The 21,036-nt window shown below is 35.5% G+C and overlaps 1 protein-coding gene and 1 pseudogene across 1 annotated transcript; one reads left to right on the top strand and one right to left on the bottom strand.

Annotated features, from left to right (window-relative positions):
- Positions 1–2,562: 2,562 nt before the first annotated feature.
- On the bottom strand, positions 2,563–19,620 carry LOC136218964 (uncharacterized). The gene is made up of 4 exons (XM_066006150.1): positions 19,317–19,620; positions 16,354–16,515; positions 15,604–16,088; positions 2,563–3,254 (listed from the first exon to the last, which is right to left on the bottom strand). Exons 1-4 carry the CDS (start codon positions 19,594–19,596, stop codon positions 2,883–2,885), a joined length of 1,299 nt encoding a protein of 432 aa, XP_065862222.1. The 5' UTR covers positions 19,597–19,620; the 3' UTR covers positions 2,563–2,882.
- Positions 16,642–18,116, top strand: LOC136220228 (putative pentatricopeptide repeat-containing protein At2g02150; annotated as a pseudogene).
- Positions 19,621–21,036: the final 1,416 nt, after the last annotated feature.

The following is a 21,036-nucleotide window of genomic DNA, read 5'->3' as shown; positions in this document are numbered from 1 at the left end:
TCGGTTATCGATTTGGTTATCGGTTACTGTCCAACCCTAATTGCTATCCTACTTTTTGGGTTACTTAAGAATATTCAAAAAGGTATATTTAAAAAAAAAAAAAAAAAAGTCTTAGATTCCCTTTTTTGATTAATCTTGATGTGTGCTCAGTTTTCTGTTCCTTAATCGAAAAGAAGGAACAAGAAAAGAGGAAATAGTTGAGCTCATACTCATCAAACCATTATAAACCTTATTGAGTTCATGTCCAATCTCACATTATAAAAAGTAAATTGCGTAGGTTTTCACCTTTCAGCCCATCGTTTCTTGTCGCCGGTTAGGCTGGCCGGTGGTCCCCGGCAAGTGCGAAGATCCGCTTGACCACAAGTACATGAAATCATGATTTATATGAAAATATCATATATTATATCTTTTACAACTATGATTGCAGTCATATGGAGTAGGATCAGGCAATTTCTTAATTACCCCTTTTATTTCTGTATTTAATTAATTTCTGATTTAGATTTAGTTAAAATCTCAAGTTGTTGGTTCATTTTGTGATGTTGTCTTTGAATAAACAGAAAAAAATGAAGATAATGTGTTAGTAATGGTGAATGAGGTGGGAAACATATTGATATGAAAGTGGAATTTAAATACAGAAATAGACAAAATATCTTAGGCAGAGGTTGCATAAATGTGTTTCTCACTTAAAAATATAAATATAGGAAGGATAGCATATTTTCCAATACGCACAGTTTTGTGGACCATTCATGTTTTGGAGGAAGAAAGTTTGTCTAGATAGTGGTAAGAGAAATCAATGGATATAAACAAAGTCTTAGAATAATTAAAACAAAATATGTTATAGTTTATGAGGGAGGAGGGGGGGTGTTGGATTTGTTGGTCCCATAAGCTTGTAAATGCATCTAAAAAGGAAAGTGGAAATGGAGTTGTCTCCCCTGCAATTGACCCCCATCAAGAATACGAATGAAATTCCATAATTATGTCTTGTTTTATTTTCTTATAAGCTATGGCTACTATGGCTAATGGCTATGGCTATGGCAAACTAAGTATGCCCCCACACCACTCTATCCTCATTGAATTATAAACAGTTTTATAATGGTAGGTATGGGTTACGAGTATCTAGACTATATCCAAATATTCAACACTTGTAGCTACCTAGCTACCTTTATTATTTTTGAGCTTCTTTCTACGCTTTCATTATATGTTAGGATTAGAAACTAGGCGGCAATTCCGCGACCCGGTCGGGTCCCGATAAAAATTTCTGTAGGGCGGGAATGATTTTTTTTATCTCCGTAATCGAGGACGGGGATATGTATTCCCACTTTGCGGGTGTTCTCGATATTTCCCGCACAATGATCCTCATAGAATTTTCGAAAAATTCTCTGTTTATCTACTTTTTTATTATTAGTTTTATACGTTATTCCCTCCGATTCATATTATTTATTAGAGCGAGACTTTTTTTTGCTCATATTATTTGTGACTTTATTTTACCCCTATTAATGAGTTTAGTATTAACCTTTTTTCTTTTTCGTTTTAAGTCAAAATATAAAGAGTGATGCAATTTAATGAGTGTTACCAAAAAAAAGTTAATAAAAAAGGGAGATAAATAGTATTTTATTCTATTTTCTATAAATTTAATGCAAGTCAGTGGTTTTCTTAATATGTTGATTTGGTCTAATGTGACAAATTATTTGGACCGGAGAAAGTAACACTACGTGCTAGGAATTTTGCTGTTTTTTTTATTTCTTCTTTATATATAATTTTTTTTTTTAATTTGAGATTTGAAATGTTGCGCTATGTAATTGATTGTAGAATTATTTAGTTTTTAAAATTAAAGAATAGATGAGGTTTTATAAAAAAAATAATAATACTTAAAAACAACATAAAGTGACGAAGAAACTGGAGAATAGGGATCCCGACAGAGAGATCTGAATTTCCCATGGGGTGGAAACTGGGAGAAATTTTTTCCTATTTCAGGAGATGGGGAATGTAATCTTCCCCGCTTACATCTAATGGTTATTGTGAGAATCAAATTTTATACAATTATGTTTAGATTACGAAATTCAATGTTCCATGCTTCAACTCTCATTTGAAATTATGTACAGTAGTAGTGGAAAATTATAATAGATATTTAATGAATTGTCAATTTTGTTAATGGAAATGCAAGTATGAGACAACAATGTTTTGGGCCTGGGGAAATCTAAGTTGAAAGCAAAACAGTTTGGTGAAAGAGTAATTGGGTACCTCTCATTATCATAAGAGAAGACATTGTCACATCAGTCATTTTGTACAGTAAGAGGATTAACTTTCATCTATACCAATATCAATATCAATAATGAAGAGACAACTCTTTTTTCTATTAAATTGCAGTCAATGACCATATAATGCCATTCCATTTCACAACTTATTGCGCAATTGCACAGCCATGCAATTTGTGGATGTCATATTTCCCATAAAAAAATCTATAATTGCTGCTTCTTTTGGTGTGGCCGTAGCACATTAAGTACTCCTTCCAACATGAAAATAACACTACTTTTTGAAATTATCAGAATGTGTTCAATTCATAAAATGTTTAACAATTTTAGTATTTTTTACAACCAGATAAAGAATGCACGAAAAATATACCGACAGACAAAAAAAAAAAAAAAAAGAATAGTAGAACTAACACCACTATTTGTACATTCTGTTACCTTCCCTCCCACCCTTTCAACATCATGAACTTGCAACATTTTGCTTTCAATGTGGCTATGCGTGAGAAGCAGAACCCGCGGTTCCTCTGAAAAATCTCCTAATTGTTCTAGATCAACTAGAAAGTAATTATATAACCAGAAAGAATTCAGTAGGCATTCTAATAACGATGCAATTATGTCCACATGGAAGTCCGCTCACTCAAATACTGAAACCTCCCCATTCCAGCTACATGCGGCAATTACGTTAGGCATTACTGGGTGGAAAACAACATCTATACAGGGATGCTCATAAGCCTTAATTTTCCTTACTAGTTTTGATGATTTATAGTCATAAAAGTATATGGAACCATCTGATGAGCCAGACACCAGCTTCTCACCATCCAAACTGAAGTTGCACTTAATGGGGAATCCAGAAACTCCATGGCTTTCATACCTTTTATATTTGTCTAGCCTGAACGGGGGACTTAACGAGAAGATTGCAATGTAATTTCCATTTGACTGGGCCACGAAACAGCGATCAACTGGATGACATCTTATAGAGGGGCAGGTGTAGGCTTCCACATAAACCTGATAAAGAGAATTCAAGCATTCAGAATTTAGAACAGACTAAAATGAACACACAAAAAAAAGGCCATGTCACATCACAAATACCACTAATAATATGCCCAATGGAAAACATGTAAAAGAGACAGTAATGCTTGATGAGTTCATGAGTAGTTCTGGCCATGTTTACCTCTGCTACAATTTGAAGACCGTCTAAAACTACTTCACAGATCCAGATTAGTTATCTTAGGAATAGGAATAACTAGAAATGATACGAGGACCGTCTGTGTCTAAGTGGCTTACAAACAGTCGCAAACATTTACTCCAAAACTTGGGCAGATCTACCAACAAACCCTAAGCACAGGAAATCCACTTTCAGGGTGGTCCAGCTAATAAAACATCCTTACCATAAATAAAGTTATCCAACTTTCAGTTTCAAGTACTTGAAGTGGTGCATCCTAAAGCCACATCTATGTGCTCAACTGAATCAGACTCTCAATTGTCCAATTATACTACATAAAACTTATTCCACTTCACATGATCAAAAGCATCAGGACTTTCATCACTGACAAGACCTGGGAGCACTAGCTGCATTTTAGCAGCATGCTTATGTAATTTGTATGCATCTTGTCACATTTTCAAATGCCCCACAAAGGCAAATGTCAGTAAGCAATAAAATTCTTTTTCACATGATCACGCAGATAAAGAAGACAACTTTCAGAAAGAAGGCAAAAGAGAGCTCAATCCAGGAATATGAGGAAGATCTAGTAATGAAAATATTAATTATTGCCTATTTGCTAAATCAAACTTCCAAAAAACAAAACCAAAACTTGCAACTGAATATCTGCATGTACGAATCATTTCAAGCATTCATAATGAAATTACAATTTCAATAAATTCCCAGTAATACAATTAGAGTGACAAAGTCCACCAAGTGTTCATACATGTTTGATAAAAAGGTAAAAGTATCATGAGGCCACATTCAAAAAAGTGATTTTTAGTGGACTGCGACTGTAAAAGATAAGTACTAGCTGCTTTCCTGAGATCAAATACTCAAATGCATGTACCAAACATTAACAGCCCCCCCCCCCCCCCCCCCTCTCTCTCAAAACAAACAAAGAAATATATAAATAAAAGTCAGGTTACGTGGAAAGCTGACAAGGCATTAAACTTTCATGCCACTAAAATTTGTGGTACAGAGAAAAGTAGTCATAAAACACAGCCTCCTTCCAAATTAGTCCTTCAACATCCAAAATGCATAGCTTTTCAGATGACATTTCAGTAATTTTGGCAGAATCATAAACAATGGTGAATGGAGGTAGTTTTACATTTTTAGAACAAAAACATAATTAGAGTCCATATACAATTCCATACCAAAAAGATAAAGGGAACAAAGAAACAAACACTGTACTTAGTTTTCAACTATAGTCTATAAACTATTAGTAACTTCTTGCACTATATATGCAAATCTTTGTTCCACTGGAGTAGATTATCTTCTCAGTGATCTATTTTGAGTAAGATCTCACACACTACTACAAACCAATTTACCAAATTCAAAGAAGTTTACGGAAAATGTTGCACTATCAATGTTCTTATGAAAGTCAGGAGATGATGGCCCAGGTAAGTTTTTTAAAAGTGTAGGGGTAACAGGATGCACTATCTAACAGTGCTTTTTTTAAAAAAAAAACATCTAACAGTGCTTTTAATTTCAGAAAACTGACTTGTTGTACCTTACCCTCACAGTCACAGATATATGTTTCCTAAATCTTACTTGTATATATGATGCATTACCCTAAACAAATGTCATAAGCCACTGTCAATAGTTAAGGAAAATAATGGCCTATCAAGCTTGGCAATCTATAAAATATCTTAAAAATGTCCGATACTCTCTACAGTACACAGTCTCATACATTAAACATGGTAAGCAGAGGTAGTTATTAAAAGTATGAGTTCGTCATTAAATCTTAGATGTTATTTGCACAATTGGTCATTAATTCTTAGATGGTAAACAGGGTACGAATGTAGTCAGCCATCCACAAAAACTTGATCAAAATGTATCTAGACCCATATGTGTTAGTGCGAAATCAAATGACTACAAACATTGGAGTACAGCTACACCAAGTAATGCAGTTTAACTCATTTGTTTACTGTAAATCGAGAACAATGTACAGAATTTAAAGTATGGAATTTTTTTGTTTCAGGTGTTTTTTACATGCCTCTCTTATTTATTTACTTATCACTATGTTATTATTTTTTTACAGAATGGATGCATCATTAAGTTTAGTATTAGAAAGATGTGTTTTGGGGGTTCATGGCATATCCTCGTATCGTGAGTGGATAATGACTAAAATTTATAAACAAATCATACGCAGACACAAAGATAAACCAAGAAATACTTTGAACAGCTATTTGATACCACATTTATCATATGGATGGTAGTCTCACATTTGCAGACTCATTTTAGAACAATTCTACATTTAGAAATCCCAATTTAATAGATATATGTGTGGGAGAGGATCCTTGTAATGCATTCTAAGAATGTTGGGAGTGCACATCCAGCATGGGGCAACTGCAAACCTCTCCCTCTTCTTTTCTTTTTTTCTGTGAAAAAGGCAAGTACAATATTTTTTATCTTTCCTGGAAAGAAGAAGAAAATAAGGTTTCTAATTTTGATCATCAAGAAATTTTAGAAAAGAAAGCAAAGGGAAAGAATATGAGGTCAATATCCAGGTGATCATCATATAAACAGAACCCGAGCACCTTACACTGAACAGGAGACAATATGCTATAAACTCCAAGCTTCAAAAGGGGACAATGTTAGATACTCCAAAGAACAAACTCCCAACAGAAAAAGAGAAACCGCTTTTCACATTGTGCTGGTAATATGGACCTTTCTCAAGCTAATAAGAATCTCAGCCAGATAGACATGAGTGCTTCTTTTCTCTATGTCCATTAACATGCTCGATCAAAACTATAATCGCAAGATATGAAGTCCCACCAGTGAACTAACCTATCCACCGTCCTATCAGCCTCAAGGACCTTAATAGCTCAAGTGAAATGAAGAATACGCAGCTTAGAGTTAAACCAACCATTAAGTAAAACCTAAATAGATTCATGGGTTAACTATGAGGGGAAAAAAAACTCTTTAACTTATTGAAACAATTGTGATTTAAGCTCTAGCTTTACAGCATAGCAACTTGCATCCTCCCAATTAATATATTCAGATTCGAATTCTAACATTTTTTTCTAAGTTCGCCCTTCTTTTTGGTTCAAAAATGTTAAACAAATATTTTAATCACCTATATCGAAATTTTTTATTCGAAAACATGCAATGCATAACAAGAATATTATGTAAAAAATTTCTAGTAAGCGTTAAATATGAGTTTTGAGTGTATTAAACTACATCTTGCAAAAATGAATCACTGTTGTCATACAAATTAAAGGTGCATGTTTGTTTCAATAAATAGAAATTTCCCCCGAGCTATGAAGCACCGACTCGGGTGCGGATGCGACAAACGGCATTTTTAAACAATATAAGCCACGGGCACGGCGAGACACGACAAACTTTTATATAATTAATCATATATATATTACATACAAAAATATATAAAAAAACATGATAAATCACAAATAAGTCATTTTACAAACCATAAAAAAAAAATCCATAATAAGACAAGTCATTAATTCATCAAAAACATCTAATACTTCAAATCAAACTACTTAATCTTCAAGCACTTCATCTACAAACACCATTGACTCGGATTACAATTCATCAAGAGATAGATTGGCAATCTCAAAGATTCCCACAACATCCGGTCACTCAAAGGCATCGCCACCAATATCCCACATTCTTGTCTCTCTTTTTTTCATATCGTGGTGTCTTTCTAGAAAGAAGACGCAAGTTAGTGTGAACAAACACTAGATCCTCCGCACGTTTAGAAGTAATTTTGTTTCTTCTCATTGAATTGATAAAAGATTAGGTACTCCAATTTCTTTCACAGCAAAAAGAGCATGTCGATTGACCAATAAGTTTGATTGCTATAGATTTAGATTTAAGTATAGGAGTGACCACTCGATACACAAGCCACCAATAAATGGATCTATTTGACTCCTATCATTAATGAAATCAAAATCACCAAACTCTTTACGCAAAGATGAAAACTTAGCATATTCAACTAAAATTTTCCTATGATCATCCTTATTTAGAAAATAGCGCCTAAAGCACTTGATCTTTCAATAGAAATCTCCAAATCATTGAGGGAGCTACATGTCCAACACCACTTTTAAGTCAATCATCACCACTTTTAAGTCAATCATCAGTATAGTACCTACAAATTTAATGATCAAATTAAATTTCTAAATAGATGAACTACAAATAAAATTATTATGTTGATAATGAATAAACTAGAAAATTACCTACGATTCAAGGAAATTGTCAAGCAATGAAGTGGGTGTTGCTTTTGTTCCAACGAGACACTAAGATTTCATGAATCACATTATAAAATGTAGACTCTTCAGAATCTTGTTCGTGCTCATGTCTAAAGATAACAACTTTTATCTTTTCAATCATCGTGTCCCATATATCATAGATCAAGTGAAGACATGTGTTGACAATCTTTAATATCTCATAAATAGGTTTTGTTAACTCAACTATGTATCTATTTTGTCCCACCAAACATCATCCACTAATCTTGACTTGAAAAACGCAACTTTCTCCTTATCTTCATCCTTAAAAGTATCTCATTAATAACTACAAATGTAAGGTCACGTTTAATACATAGGATTCTTCTAAGCATCACAACTACAAAAACAAAGCATGTAGATGCAATTGACAACTTCTTTAAATGGTAAGGTTCATTGTAAATAGGGATGGCAACGGGTAGGGTACCCGCGGGTAGTGCCAATCCCAAACCCTTACCCGTTTATTTTTTAATTACCCGTACCCGTCCCATTACCCTAACGGGTATATTTTTGCATCCCATACCCTTCCCATTTAATTCGCGGGTACCCACGGGTACCCTTACCCGTTAAAAATCAATAAATAAAATAAAAAACATTACAAATTTAACAAAGTATAAATTTAATAAATCATTTATCTAAAAATTGAACAAATTGAACCTTAATTAATAAGAAGAAGTAGCTTAGTGGTATCACTCAATGGTTGAAAAACAAAAGGTCGGGGTTTAAAATCTTACATCCAAAAAACAATAAATTTTTTAATATATAAAAGAATTATGATGGGTAACGGGTACCGGGTACCCTAGGGGGTATTCCCATACCCGTCCAATTACCCTAACGGGTAATTATTTTGATCCCATACCCTTTTATACAGGGTACGGGTAGTCCCATTAAGGTCGGGTAGTGCCGGGTACACTACCCGTTGCCATCCCTAATTGTAAATGACATTACTTAAGCTATGATTAGTAATGAAATTTTTCATTCCAAATGAATCATTTGCAACTTCAGTAATCCACTTGCATCGATATAAGTTTCAACATTAGACTCAGATACTGCACAAATTTCTTTCAATGCCAAACTAAGAGTGTGGACTACACAATGTGTCTATAAATATGTGCAAAATCATTTTCGACCAACAACCTCGCAGCTCTACATACTGGTGCATTATCCATTATCACTTGAACAACTACTACTCTAATTTTCTCTTTAATCAAATTAGGAATGATACATTTATCTTTAAACTCACCTTCGTAACTCACAACTTTCAAAACGTAGGTCCAATTTATGATGTAGCCATGAAGGTGATGATCGGCCTTCTTTGAGGGTTCGTCTATCCATTAATAACCAAGCTCAAGCCATTTTCCAAACATTTCATTTTAGTTGGCATCAATTGTCTTTCAATAGCTGCTCTTTCTTTTTGCAATAACGTAGTCCGCAACATATTGTATCCTTGCAAAGTAAAACATTCGTGCAATTTCACTATGCAATTGATCTACTTGCTCATTATTTGCTAGCTTCTCCAAAGAATTTGTAATTGATGCTTTTTTTTTTTTTTCCGTTGATCAAATGGTTTTACTCCTTCCATAGTAGGTACTTTTGTAATTAATGTCATGACTAAACAATCTCTTTTGAAATTAAAACAAGGCCTAATATATCACCTGCTCCCTGAACTTGTCCATAAAAGTAGATTGACTCCCTAAACTTTGTTAGTATCTCACCACCTTCCTAAACTTGTTTATTTTGTATCACCAGCTTCCTAAACTTGTTCATAAAAGTAGATTAGCTCCCTGAACTTTGCAAGCGTCTCACCAGCTCCCCAAACTTGCTTATTCTGTAACAATTAAATACAAAAACTTATTAAACCTAAATTCTAAAAATACATCTTCATCTATTTGAGAGGTATTTTTTCTCTTCTCCTACCTTTCAACCTATTATAAGAGTTAGTGTTGCAGGTTTGAGAGATCGAATGTACGAGGATCGAGAGTTAGTATTATGCTTTTTGTATTTAGTTGTTATGAAATAAGCAAGTTTAGGAAGCTAGTGAGACACTTGCAAAGTTCAGGGAGCTAATCTACTTTTGTGGACAAGTTTAGGGAGCTGGTGATACGAAATAAACAAATTTAAGAAGCTAGTGAGATACTAATAAAGTTTAGGAGTCAATCTACTTTTAAGGACAAGTTCAAGGAGCTGGTGATGTATTAGGCCTTAAAACAATAACTCATAATTATTTCTATCTACAACCTATTGTATCACAAAAAATTGATCATAAACCTACTCTATCATAAAGTACCTACTATGGAAGGAGTAAAATCATTTGATCAACGGAAAAGTAAAAACATCAATTACAAATCTTTTGAAAAAGTTAGCCAATAAGGAACAGTTGGATCAATTACACAGTGAAATTGCAAAAATGTTTTACTCTGTAGAGTTATCATTTCATCTTGCTAGGAACCCATACTTTGTGAGTTCGTACACAATGGTTACCTCTAGGAAACATTATGTTACGGACTACATTATTGCAAAAAGAAAGAGCAGCTATTAAATGATAGTTGATGCCAACTAAAATGAAATGGGTATGGATGGACGGAACCTCAAAGAAGGCCAATCATCAACTTCATGGCTACATCAGAAAGTGAACCAATATTTTGAAAGTTGTGAGTTACGAATGTGAGTATAAAGATAAATATTTAATTGCTAATTTGATTAAAGAGCAAATTAGGATAGTAGGTGATGCAAATGTTGCAAGTGATAAATGATTAGCTTGAGTATGTCATTTACAATGGATCTTCCTATTTAAAAATGTTGTCAATTGCACCTACACGCTTTGCTTTTGTAGTTGTGATGCTTAGAAGAATGTTATCTATCAAACGTGGGCTTAAACTTGTAGTTATTAGTGATAAATGATATACTTTTAAAGATGAAGATAAGGAGAAATGTGTTTTTTCAAGTCAAGAGTAATGGATGATGTTTGGTGGGACAAAATTAGATACATAATTGAGTTCACAGAACCTATTTATGAGATGTTAAGGATTGCCGACACATACAAGAAATATCTTCACTTGATGTATGATATGTGAAACACGATGATTGAAAAGATAAAAAGATAAAGGTTGTTATATTTAGACATGAGTACAAACAAGATCCTGAGGAGTCTACATTTTATAATGTGATTCACAAATCCTAGTGTCTCGTTGGAACAAAAGCAACACGACACTTCATTGCTTGGCACATTCCTTGAATCCTAGGTAATTTCTAGTTTATTCCTTATCAACATAATAATTTTATTTGTAGTTCCTCTATTTAAAATTTTAATTTAATAATTAACTTTGTAGTACTATACTAATAATTGGCTTAAAAGTGGTGTTGGACTTGTAGCTCCCCACAATGATTTGGAGATTTCTACTGAAAGAAACAAGTGCTTTAGGCGCTATTTTCCAAATGGGGATGATCCTAGAAAAATTTTGGTTGAATATGCTAAGATTTCATATCTGTTTAGTTGTTTTGTTTTGTTGATCCTAGTTGTTTTGTTGATACTTCTTGGAGAATCGCTTTAGGAATCCATATCTGTTACGTCCTTCCTTTAGGAATTCATCTCTCTCCGTTCAAACTAGAGTTTCCGTGTTTTGATATTGACCCCAAATCCGCAGAGGTTGCATTAATCATTGCCACCACAGGGAAAAGGGGGTCGTTGATCAACATGCTCTCTTTCTTTTCCGAAAATCTAAGAATTCCCCTATTGATTCTATCATGCACCAGTATCTATATTGCACGGAAACTCTTTTTCATTAGCGTTTCCGCGTTTCGTATCCGTTTCCGTTTCCGTTCATGATATTTACGATAGTATTTCCCTCTCTATTCTTCTTTGGATAGGATGACATGTCCATGTGGTAGCATAATGAGTTTTTCCTTCAACAAATAATCGAAAATCTCTTTCTAATTTTTGTACGTCAAAGGTGCTAGGCTGCTGGATTTTTCTTGGCATTTTTCGAGGATTTGGGATTATTTGCCAAGAGTGGGCAAATTTCGGATCATGTATTGGCTAAGTTAGCCACAACTATTTCATAATCGTGCTTTTCTTTCTACGTTGGTCTTCTTCGTGAGTTCTTCATATTCAGACACTTTTGCAACCAGCTCATAATAATCCCAAAAATCGATACCCTGAAACTTCTTTCGATTCTCAAATTACAGCCCCTATGCGCTATCCTCACAAATCCATTTTATGGAATATCAACCCTGCAAAGATGTCTCGTCTTTTGAATCTGCTAATGAAAGATTCAAAGGATTCTCCTTGGCGCTGCGTCATGCATGATAATTAAGCAACGACAAATCTTAGGTTCAATTTTGTGAAACTGAGTATGGACCAATCTTTTCATGGTTCGCCATTCCATTATAGTCCCCGATGGTAACGTGTACCAAGAAATCGTACTACATGTACTAGAACCAGGAAGCAAATGCAATCGGAGAATATCATAATTAAGTTTAGCAACCAAACCACTACATTGGAAGGTGAATCGAGCGATGTTCTCAATGGTAGATTGTCCTCCTGAAAACAATGTGAAATCCAAGATTCAAAATCTATCCGGAAAAAGGGATATTGTCGATCATAGCGAACACGATACGACTTTTGGAATTCTGGTCGGTGGACTTGTCGTACCCCTAACTCATAAATCTATTCTACTATGTTGCAAATCACTTCGTCATCAGGGATATTGACATTAAGATCTTGTTCAATGCACACATTAGGTGTATCAAGGGGCACATTGAAACTTCAATTCCTTAAGATGTCCCCCAAGCCCCAAACACTAGTTTCGCAGCTCAAGTCTGAGACTTGGTATGATATAGTATCATTGGCACCGAAAAATGGTTGACATGCCTTCCTCAGATTTGGAGGTTTCCTCACGCGCTGAAGGAGGTCTGTATTTTTCAATCATGTTTGGAACTTCTTTCCCACTGTCTCACTTTGAGTGGCGGACTTTTGAGTTTCAATTTCTGCACACTTTTCTAGAATCTTGTTGACATCTTCTGTCAATCCAGAAATCTTTCCTTCCATGGAAGGATCATGGTTTGTCTTTTGCTTAGCAATCTTATCGTCCATGACCTTCGTCAATTTTTCCATGCATTTCACTATGCACATCTAAAAGCATTGTATCATTAGGGATATTTGTTGCTCTACCCCCCTAGTGGCTATGGTGGTGGACGACTTCCTCTTCAATGCTTCTCACCATTTCAGCAACAAAACCTTCAGGCTGCTCTTGACTCTGAATTTCTTCCGAGTCGGAAGCAGCGGGTTTTTTTTTTGTATTGTTGCCATTATCAATATGTCCTACCGAGTGTGTCAAGAATGTGGGCGATGTTCTCATAATATGTCAATTTCAATCTTGTTTTTTTGTTGATTTTTTTGCAAGCATGTCATGGAAACTGATTCCTAAAGATTTTCTGACTTCTAAAAAACAAACTACTGAGCCAAAGATGTAAGGACTACAAAATCCTTCTTAGGTCCCTAGTTCCACTACATGAAGCTTACTAGCTTAAGCAATGGCCACTGAAAGTAAATCCCCTCAAAGAATTGAAAAGTTTTTATTTTTATTTATTTTGAAAATTTTGATACAAGAATGAAAGTGACATATAAAACTGGAAATTACAAGAGAAATTTGACAATTCTATAAAGGAATTGCACCAAATAACAAACTTAATACTTGAAGAACTAAATTCAAAGCTTGGAAACAACGAAATAACTTGAAACTCTTTTGGAGATCGCTAAAATCTTGGAGAAACTTGGTTAATAGGCTGGAATCTCGGAAAATGTATTGGAACTTGAGAAATAGAAAAAGGTGAGGTTTGATAGAAGAGAATCAGAGAAAGGGAAGAAAAGCGAGGGGCCAAGTGGTTTGAACCGATGTGAGACTACTTAGCAAAAAAGGGCTATTTCCACAAGACAAGAAGGGTGTTGGATTTGTTGTGTTGTGTCTTTCAGCCGAAAAATAAAGTCTTTTACAGTTGTTGACACAAATCTGTTGGAATCTTGGCCTTCCACTACTCCATTTCAACTTCAACTTTTATGGCACATTCTCCTTGTCTTGGAGAGCATGATTCCACCTTAGAACATGGGTTGGAAATAGTTTAGGCCATTGAAAAAATCATTTTTGAATCAAACGTTATTTTTTTGCTACTCTTTGTACAACTGATAGAAAAATGCCCGTATCTCCCTCCTTACTGCTCTGTTTTGGCTCCTGAGTAGTCCACGAACTCAGAACAAAAAAAAGTTGTGATCTTTTTCTTCATTTTCGGCTTCAAATCAAATACTACCACTTTGAAGGGTAGAGTGTCCGCTCCATACGTGTGTGCATGTATAGTGGGAATAGCAATAGACAATTACAAAGCCGCAGAACCCAACTGTAGTTCGGAAAAAAATAAATAAACTCGAGGCATCTGTTGGATGCTTGAGGATTCCAAGTCAACTTTTCTCAATATATATATATATATATTCTTTTATGAAATTTTGGCAACAGTTCACCAGAAAATATTTGGAGGTTAATATAATAATAATATACAAGTTTTCTGAGTTCTCTTTAGGCCATCTCCATATGTAATTTAGCTACAACTAGCATATTTGGCGTTTGGTGTGCAAAAACCAAGTATTGGAAACCACAAAATATTTGTCCAAATAACAGTCGCACTGCATAAATATTTCCATATAATAAACTACTAGAAGATAGTATGCATAATAAAACCTCAATATATGCTCTTCATTAAGACATTTTACACCACAATTAATGAATATATGAAGTTAAAAAGAGTTTAAGCATTTTATTTTCAATGGAGATCTAACAGCACAGCAAATGTCTTTTCTTCGTGTCAAAATATTATGCATGTCATGGATTTATCTTTTTTGTCTCAACGTCTAAAGTTTCAGTCATAGTACGAACTGCATGAACTTATCGATTCAGACAAGAAGTTCCTTCTATAACTAAGGACCTTGATTCTCCGGTATTTACTTTCAAAAACAGAAGCCATTTTACATTCTGACCATATGATTAATTCCGGTGTGTCAGCTATTAATATGAAGTGGACCTTTAACTATCAGCTTGAGCTTTTAGTTCAAACGGTTCCATGACAGATGGAAAGGGCAGACACCTAAAACAGTAAGTAAAATCTCACAAGCGGTAAAACTAAAAACTCAGAAAATTGCATTCCTCAATTTAGATGTGGACCCATGTCCAACACCTATAACTGAATTAAAGCAATGAAGTCATAGGGGGGCTAAAGCTTAACTCTACCTTTTCTTTTTAATTAATTTCATCTTTGCTAATTGCCCTATAGAGTAATGGAAATAAAAAAAATTCATTTGCAGTTGATTATATGTAACTCCGGAGATACCCATTAATGCAATAAATACTTGTCAATTTCAACTATGCGAATTTCTACAGCTAATCAACCCATAATCCATGCAAACAAACCTGAATCCGAAGATAATTATTTAAATATAAAACCTATATTATGATTAATATAGCTGTTATTATTATTATTATTATTATTATTATCTGCCATTAGATTTGTGTCCAGACTCCAGGCCATAATGACCAAATTCAGTGTTAGCTACCAAGGCACAAGGCCAAAAGAAGCCAAACAGAGTATAACTTCTTTTGGGGAAAAAAAGAAAAAGTGGGGAAGGAAAACATCGGGCTAAACCCTAATTAAGATTGACTAGCTTCTTTTATTTAATATCACTTTTTTTTCTTTGTTTAACTAACCACTGATTGCCTAATCATATAACTGTGAAAAAAGAAAGTCACAAGAGTCTCATTAAATAGAAATTTCCCCAAGACAAATTACCAAATAGATAGCCCAAAGAGACAAAGAAACAGTGTAAGAAACCAAAATATGGCATGGAGCATATGCGGAAGAAATCTCTTACCTGGTTGGACAGTGGAACTTGTCGAGAGACATCCCAAACAACAATAGAATTTTCACTAACATTGCCTCCAGTGACATCACTAGATGAGATAAAATGCTTGCCATTTGTAGTGAACTCTATGTCAAGTATTGGACCTAGACCTCGGATGTATTCATGGACCACCTTCCTGGTTCTAATGTCCCACAATCTGATTTGGCCCTTTGATCCCCCAGAGAGGAAGAGGTTGGAGTTCTCTGGATGGAACCTGATAGCCCCAACAAACTGATCTTCCTTGAAACTCTGGGTCTCTATTCCCTTTTCAACATCAATAAGCCTTGATACACAATCATATCCACAAGAAAGCAAAGATAATCCATTTTGACACCATTTCACATCTTTGACACCGGAATTGTGAAATCTTAACACTCGCGCTATCTTTTGATCTCTGTTCCAGACATTCCATATCAAGATGGTGTGATCCATCCCAGCAGAGGCAAGAAGATGAGCTGCAGATTAACTATAATGAACAGATCAATAAGCCAACAGTAAGCAAATTATTCTACTAAGAATCACAAATTCAATTCAATAGATGGCAAAAAGATTCCCTAATAATAAGATGACTTATAACTAATTTGACATTTGAAAGTACAGAAGTATCCTAGTCACACATGTTAGTAATGCAAAGTAGTTTCAGAGGGCAACTAAAGCAAGAAAAAGAAAACCATTCAGAAGAAATTGAGGGTATACGTAAATGTAAAAATCAATACAAACCATGATCCTGTGACCAACTGAGAGCATTGACAGCTTTTGTGTGGCTATAGAGAGTTGTAAAAAGCCTTTCAGATAGTTTGCTTGTCTGTGCACAACCCTTTCTTTGCCTTAGAGAAGACAAAATATTATGGGGCAGATCCGAATCAATAATGCTTCCTACAACTGAGAGAAGAAAAAAAAACATACACAGTTAAGCTACTAAAACATAGAAATTTATTTGTCTTCACAAATATAACAAATATAATGATCAATAAAAATCTGAAAGAATACCTTAGCCATTGGTAGAATATGTATATGCATCATGTGAAGCAAGACCCTAAATTAGCATTGAAATTCTTCAGATGGGTGGAAACCAAGTAACAACTGAATCCTATTGTATATTAGCGCACATATTATTCTGTTCTAGAATGTACTTTGATGCTAATGGGATTCTTAAGGAATTAGTTTTGAGGAAGCGGGACAGTTGTTTTCAAGGATGTCAAGGTTTAGGTTGTTTCCAAAAGCAAGGTCTTGTAATGCCCTTTTGCATAGTCTTTGGAAGGCAGGGAAAGGTGAGTTTTCCAGGAGATTCTTTAGGGATATGGTTGGGGTTGGCATTGTGCCATCAGTATTTACATATAATATCATGATAGGTTTGACGTGCAAAGGAGAGGATATGAAATCTGCTTGGAGTTTGTTTCAGCAAATGAAACAGAGGGGTTTAACACCAGATATTGTCACTTATAATTCTCTTATTGACGGCTATGGGAAGATAGGATTGTTGGATGAATCGATTTGGCTATTTGAGGAAATGAAGGATGTGGGTTGTCAACCTGATGTAGTAACCTACAATACTTTGATTAACTGCTTTTGCAAATACGAATGAATGCCTAAAGCTTTTGAGTTTCTCCGCGAGTTGAAGAACGATGGGTTGAAACCTAATGTTATAACTTATAGCACACTAATTGATGCTTTATGTAAAGAGGATATGTTGCAAATTGCAATCAAACTTTTTGTGGACATGAGACCTGTTGGTCTTTTACCTAATGAATTCACGTATACTTCTCTAATTGATGCAAATTTTAAAGCTGGCAATTTCAATGATGCATTGAAGCTGGTTGATGAGATGTTGCAGGCACATGTTGACTTTAGCGTAGTTACCTACACTACTTTACTAGACGGTCTTTGTGAAGAAGGGAAAATGAAGGAAGCGGAGGAACTGTTGAGGGCAATGACAGAAGCTGGTGCCAGTCCGAATCTGAAGACTTATTCTGCCCTTTTTCATGGACATATTGTCGTAATGCCTTGAATCATAATGACAAACTACGACAGGAAGCAACGGGGTCTAGTATTGGCTTTCGGTTTTCTACTTGGAAGCGACATCATGGGTTCCAAGTCGGATTAGGTTAGATTGAGTACTATAGATACTCTATTATGTAAACCTAATTTGTAATCTGTTTTTCCGCCTCCTAATAAAAGCTATTCTCCTTCTACCCGTGGACTAGCCAACACAACGTCGGTGAACCACGTAAATCTGTGTTTTTGATTCTCGTTTATTTATCTTTCCGTTAAATCCACACAACACATATTAAGAATAAGATGATGGAAAAAGCCATGGAGCTTGTGAAAGATATGAAGGAAAAATATATGAAACCCGATTTGATGCTTTATGGAATAATTATTTGGGGTCTTATAGCTTTCATCTTCCAATCTTTCTGAGCTAAGAAGTGTAATAGGCAGTCTTCCATGTCACTCGGAGGGCAGATCAGTGAAAATAAACTAGAAGAATGTGTATGTATAATGAGTGACATGGTATTAGAGCTATTGGACCAAATGATCGAGGGTTCGAGTTCCGGCAACCTCATTAATTTGTGGAATTAAAAACACATGGTGGGATGGGCCTCTGTTATACATGCTGCAAGCTTAGGAGGCATTTGAGTGTGGGAATGTGTCAAAGATTAATATAAGATCTATGATTGGGCCTTAACTATAAGCTTGAGTTTTTAGTTCAATTGGTTCCATAAAGGGGCCGACATCATCAACACCATTCCCATGTATTTAGGAACATAACAAAGGAATATTTCTCTAACACCATGCCTGATGCGAACCTAGGAGGGAAAACTAGAGTATGGATAAGAGAGAGGGTAGATGACAGTAAGTCATTATTAGGTGGAGAAAAAAAAGGGATTATAAATAAAACTTACTACATTTCTTGTGAGAGGGCAAACAGTTCTCTCTTTTTTTTTCTCTATTTAGGCTTTTTTGTAACATTGCATTTTCACATAAAAGGCTACTACATTGAGAAACTACAAAGCATATTTTCTTCAAAGCATAATTTCTTCTTGTTTACTCTTCAATGCTCCTTCGAGAAACAGGTTTAATCTTTTCATCAAAACATCAAAAGCAACTACAACCCTAATGATTTTTTGTTTATAACACAATCTCATTTAGCACAGTTTAGGTATCTGAGAAGCCACGAAAACCTTTTCTGTCACTCACAAGCTATCACATGCTCTACAACTATCTTGATGTGTTATACAATAGCTTATACAGTGTGTAAAAGCTTCTATTTAAAGGAAATATGGAGTGCTATTACCAGCATTTAGCTATGTAACAGTCTCAAAATTAAGAAAACGGTATACATGGTGTAATTAGGCAGATATAACTCTTACAAAGAAGGTTATGCTATAAACAAAGAGAGCTTTGCAATTATTCTTGGATAATTTCTCTGTCTTAGTTTAAGCTGGCAATATTAACTGTAAGGCATATTGACATTTTAAGGGTGTAATGGTTGTTCCTCCATGTATGATAAGAAAGGGCTAGTTTTTTTTGGTGCAACATTCTTTTCGTGATCAACAAACAACAACTATATTTCACCAACTTCATTTTTTAAATTTCTATCCTCATGATAGTAAATATGGCAAACATATCGGGCCTAAGCAAATTTATGCAATTTCTAATACAAATGGAAAAAGAGAAATTACTCTGTGAAGCGGAAATAGTTTGAGTAGTAGTCTGATCTGTCAATTGATCGGAGGAAGGAGAGGCTTGACTGAGCAGAGCTCGCTCTCGCTTGGATACGTATCTGCCAGGCACCGGAGCTTCACCCCGAAGAAACAGAGTGCTGTTTGTTTTGGCTCGCTTGTAAGGAGGAAGAACGCCGGCATTGTATCCAGTCCCGGGTTCGGGTCTATGCATTTGGTTGGGTTGGGGATTGGGTTCTTCATCGGAAGAATTAGAATAGGCGTTGCAGAGAAGATCCATTGAAGCGACTCTATTTTCTGCTGAGCAAAGGGCGCGAGGGAGGTTGGTGTGAGACGGTTCAGAATTTGCATATGAAAATGAATGGGCCTAAATCAGCTCAGCCCACCTGATAGCCCAACATATTATCTGACTCGGGCTCGGCCTAAATAAGGGCAAGTTTAGTATTGATGTGACTAACGGAACCTGTTGTGGTGAGACGGTTCAAACTGGTAAATTGAATTGACCCCGATTTTTTAGAAAAAATAAAGGAAAAAACTAAAAACTGATTTAATTATAAAAAATTAAAAATTAAATCTTAAATTATAAATAGAAATAATTTGGGTTAATTAACTTCAACTTTATGACCTCAAGCTGCTTAAACTAGATCTTGAGTTCGAGTCTCAGTGTACACAGAAAGCTTTAATTGGGAGCGTACCCACCTAAAGGATACTTGACGAGTCTCGAACCGAGAAATCGGACAAACAATAAAAAAAGCTTCAACTTTAATATTTATGTTGTGTTAAGCCATTCCGGTTGAACCGTTGAACCATTGATTCGGTTATCATGCGGGTTCGATGCGGTTTGGTTTTTAAAACATTGGTAAAAAATAAAAAATATTAGTTTATATTAAATGGGAATGGCTTTTCGAGGGATATAGAGAAGATGGAAGAGATTCAAAATTTGTGGAATAGTGGCCAAGTTAGTAAAAGGGCGAGTCTTGAGGTTCCGAGGTTGTTAACCCAAGGCAAGAAGGGAGCTAATACAAGTGTTCTTGAGCTCACTATGAAGTGAGTTGACAAGTGTCGCTAGGATATTCCATTTGATATCGGTCATGGGTAAGTAGAGGTTGAGCATGGTAGCCAGGTTAGTGGAGTGAGTGATAGCGGAGTTTGGGCATATTCAACTCAAGGTCATGTTGGGGTTTTGAAGAGTGCACATGGTATCGTTTCTAATTGGGTTGACATGTGGCGTCGGGACATTCCCTTTGAAGTAGGCTATGAGTGGAAGAAGATTGTGGTGACTCCTCAAGTTAGTGATGGGGAGATCAAGAGGATCTGAGGGTGGTCCGTTCGACAGAATGTGAGGATTTAGAAGAGCATCCAAGCAAGTGTTGGGAAGTGGTTTACAAGCTTCGCCAAGATATATCATTCGATGTTGGTAGAGATTGGAAGACGAGTGTCACGGAGGGTGAGAACCGGGGTAAGATAGTTGAAATATGGAGAAAAGTTTGTGTGCAGAAGGCGGATCCCGAGACATGTGGAATGGGCTTCTTGAATTCATTTCAAACAATGCCTTGGTTTGATTTAAGAGCTTGGAGTCCACTCAAAACTAACAAGCTTCACCCATACGTAACGAGCAACTTGAGATCAAGTTCTTTTCAAGAGAGAGTGAATGATGTGGGGTGGGTCTTCAAATGCTCGAGTCTGGGCGAAGGAGTTGGAAGAGGAACGAAGAACGGGC

Source organism: Euphorbia lathyris, chromosome 2 (genome assembly GCF_963576675.1).
Source record: "Euphorbia lathyris chromosome 2, ddEupLath1.1, whole genome shotgun sequence".
Taxonomy (NCBI): domain Eukaryota; kingdom Viridiplantae; phylum Streptophyta; class Magnoliopsida; order Malpighiales; family Euphorbiaceae; genus Euphorbia; species Euphorbia lathyris.
This window is presented reverse-complemented; position numbering and strand designations above follow the sequence as displayed.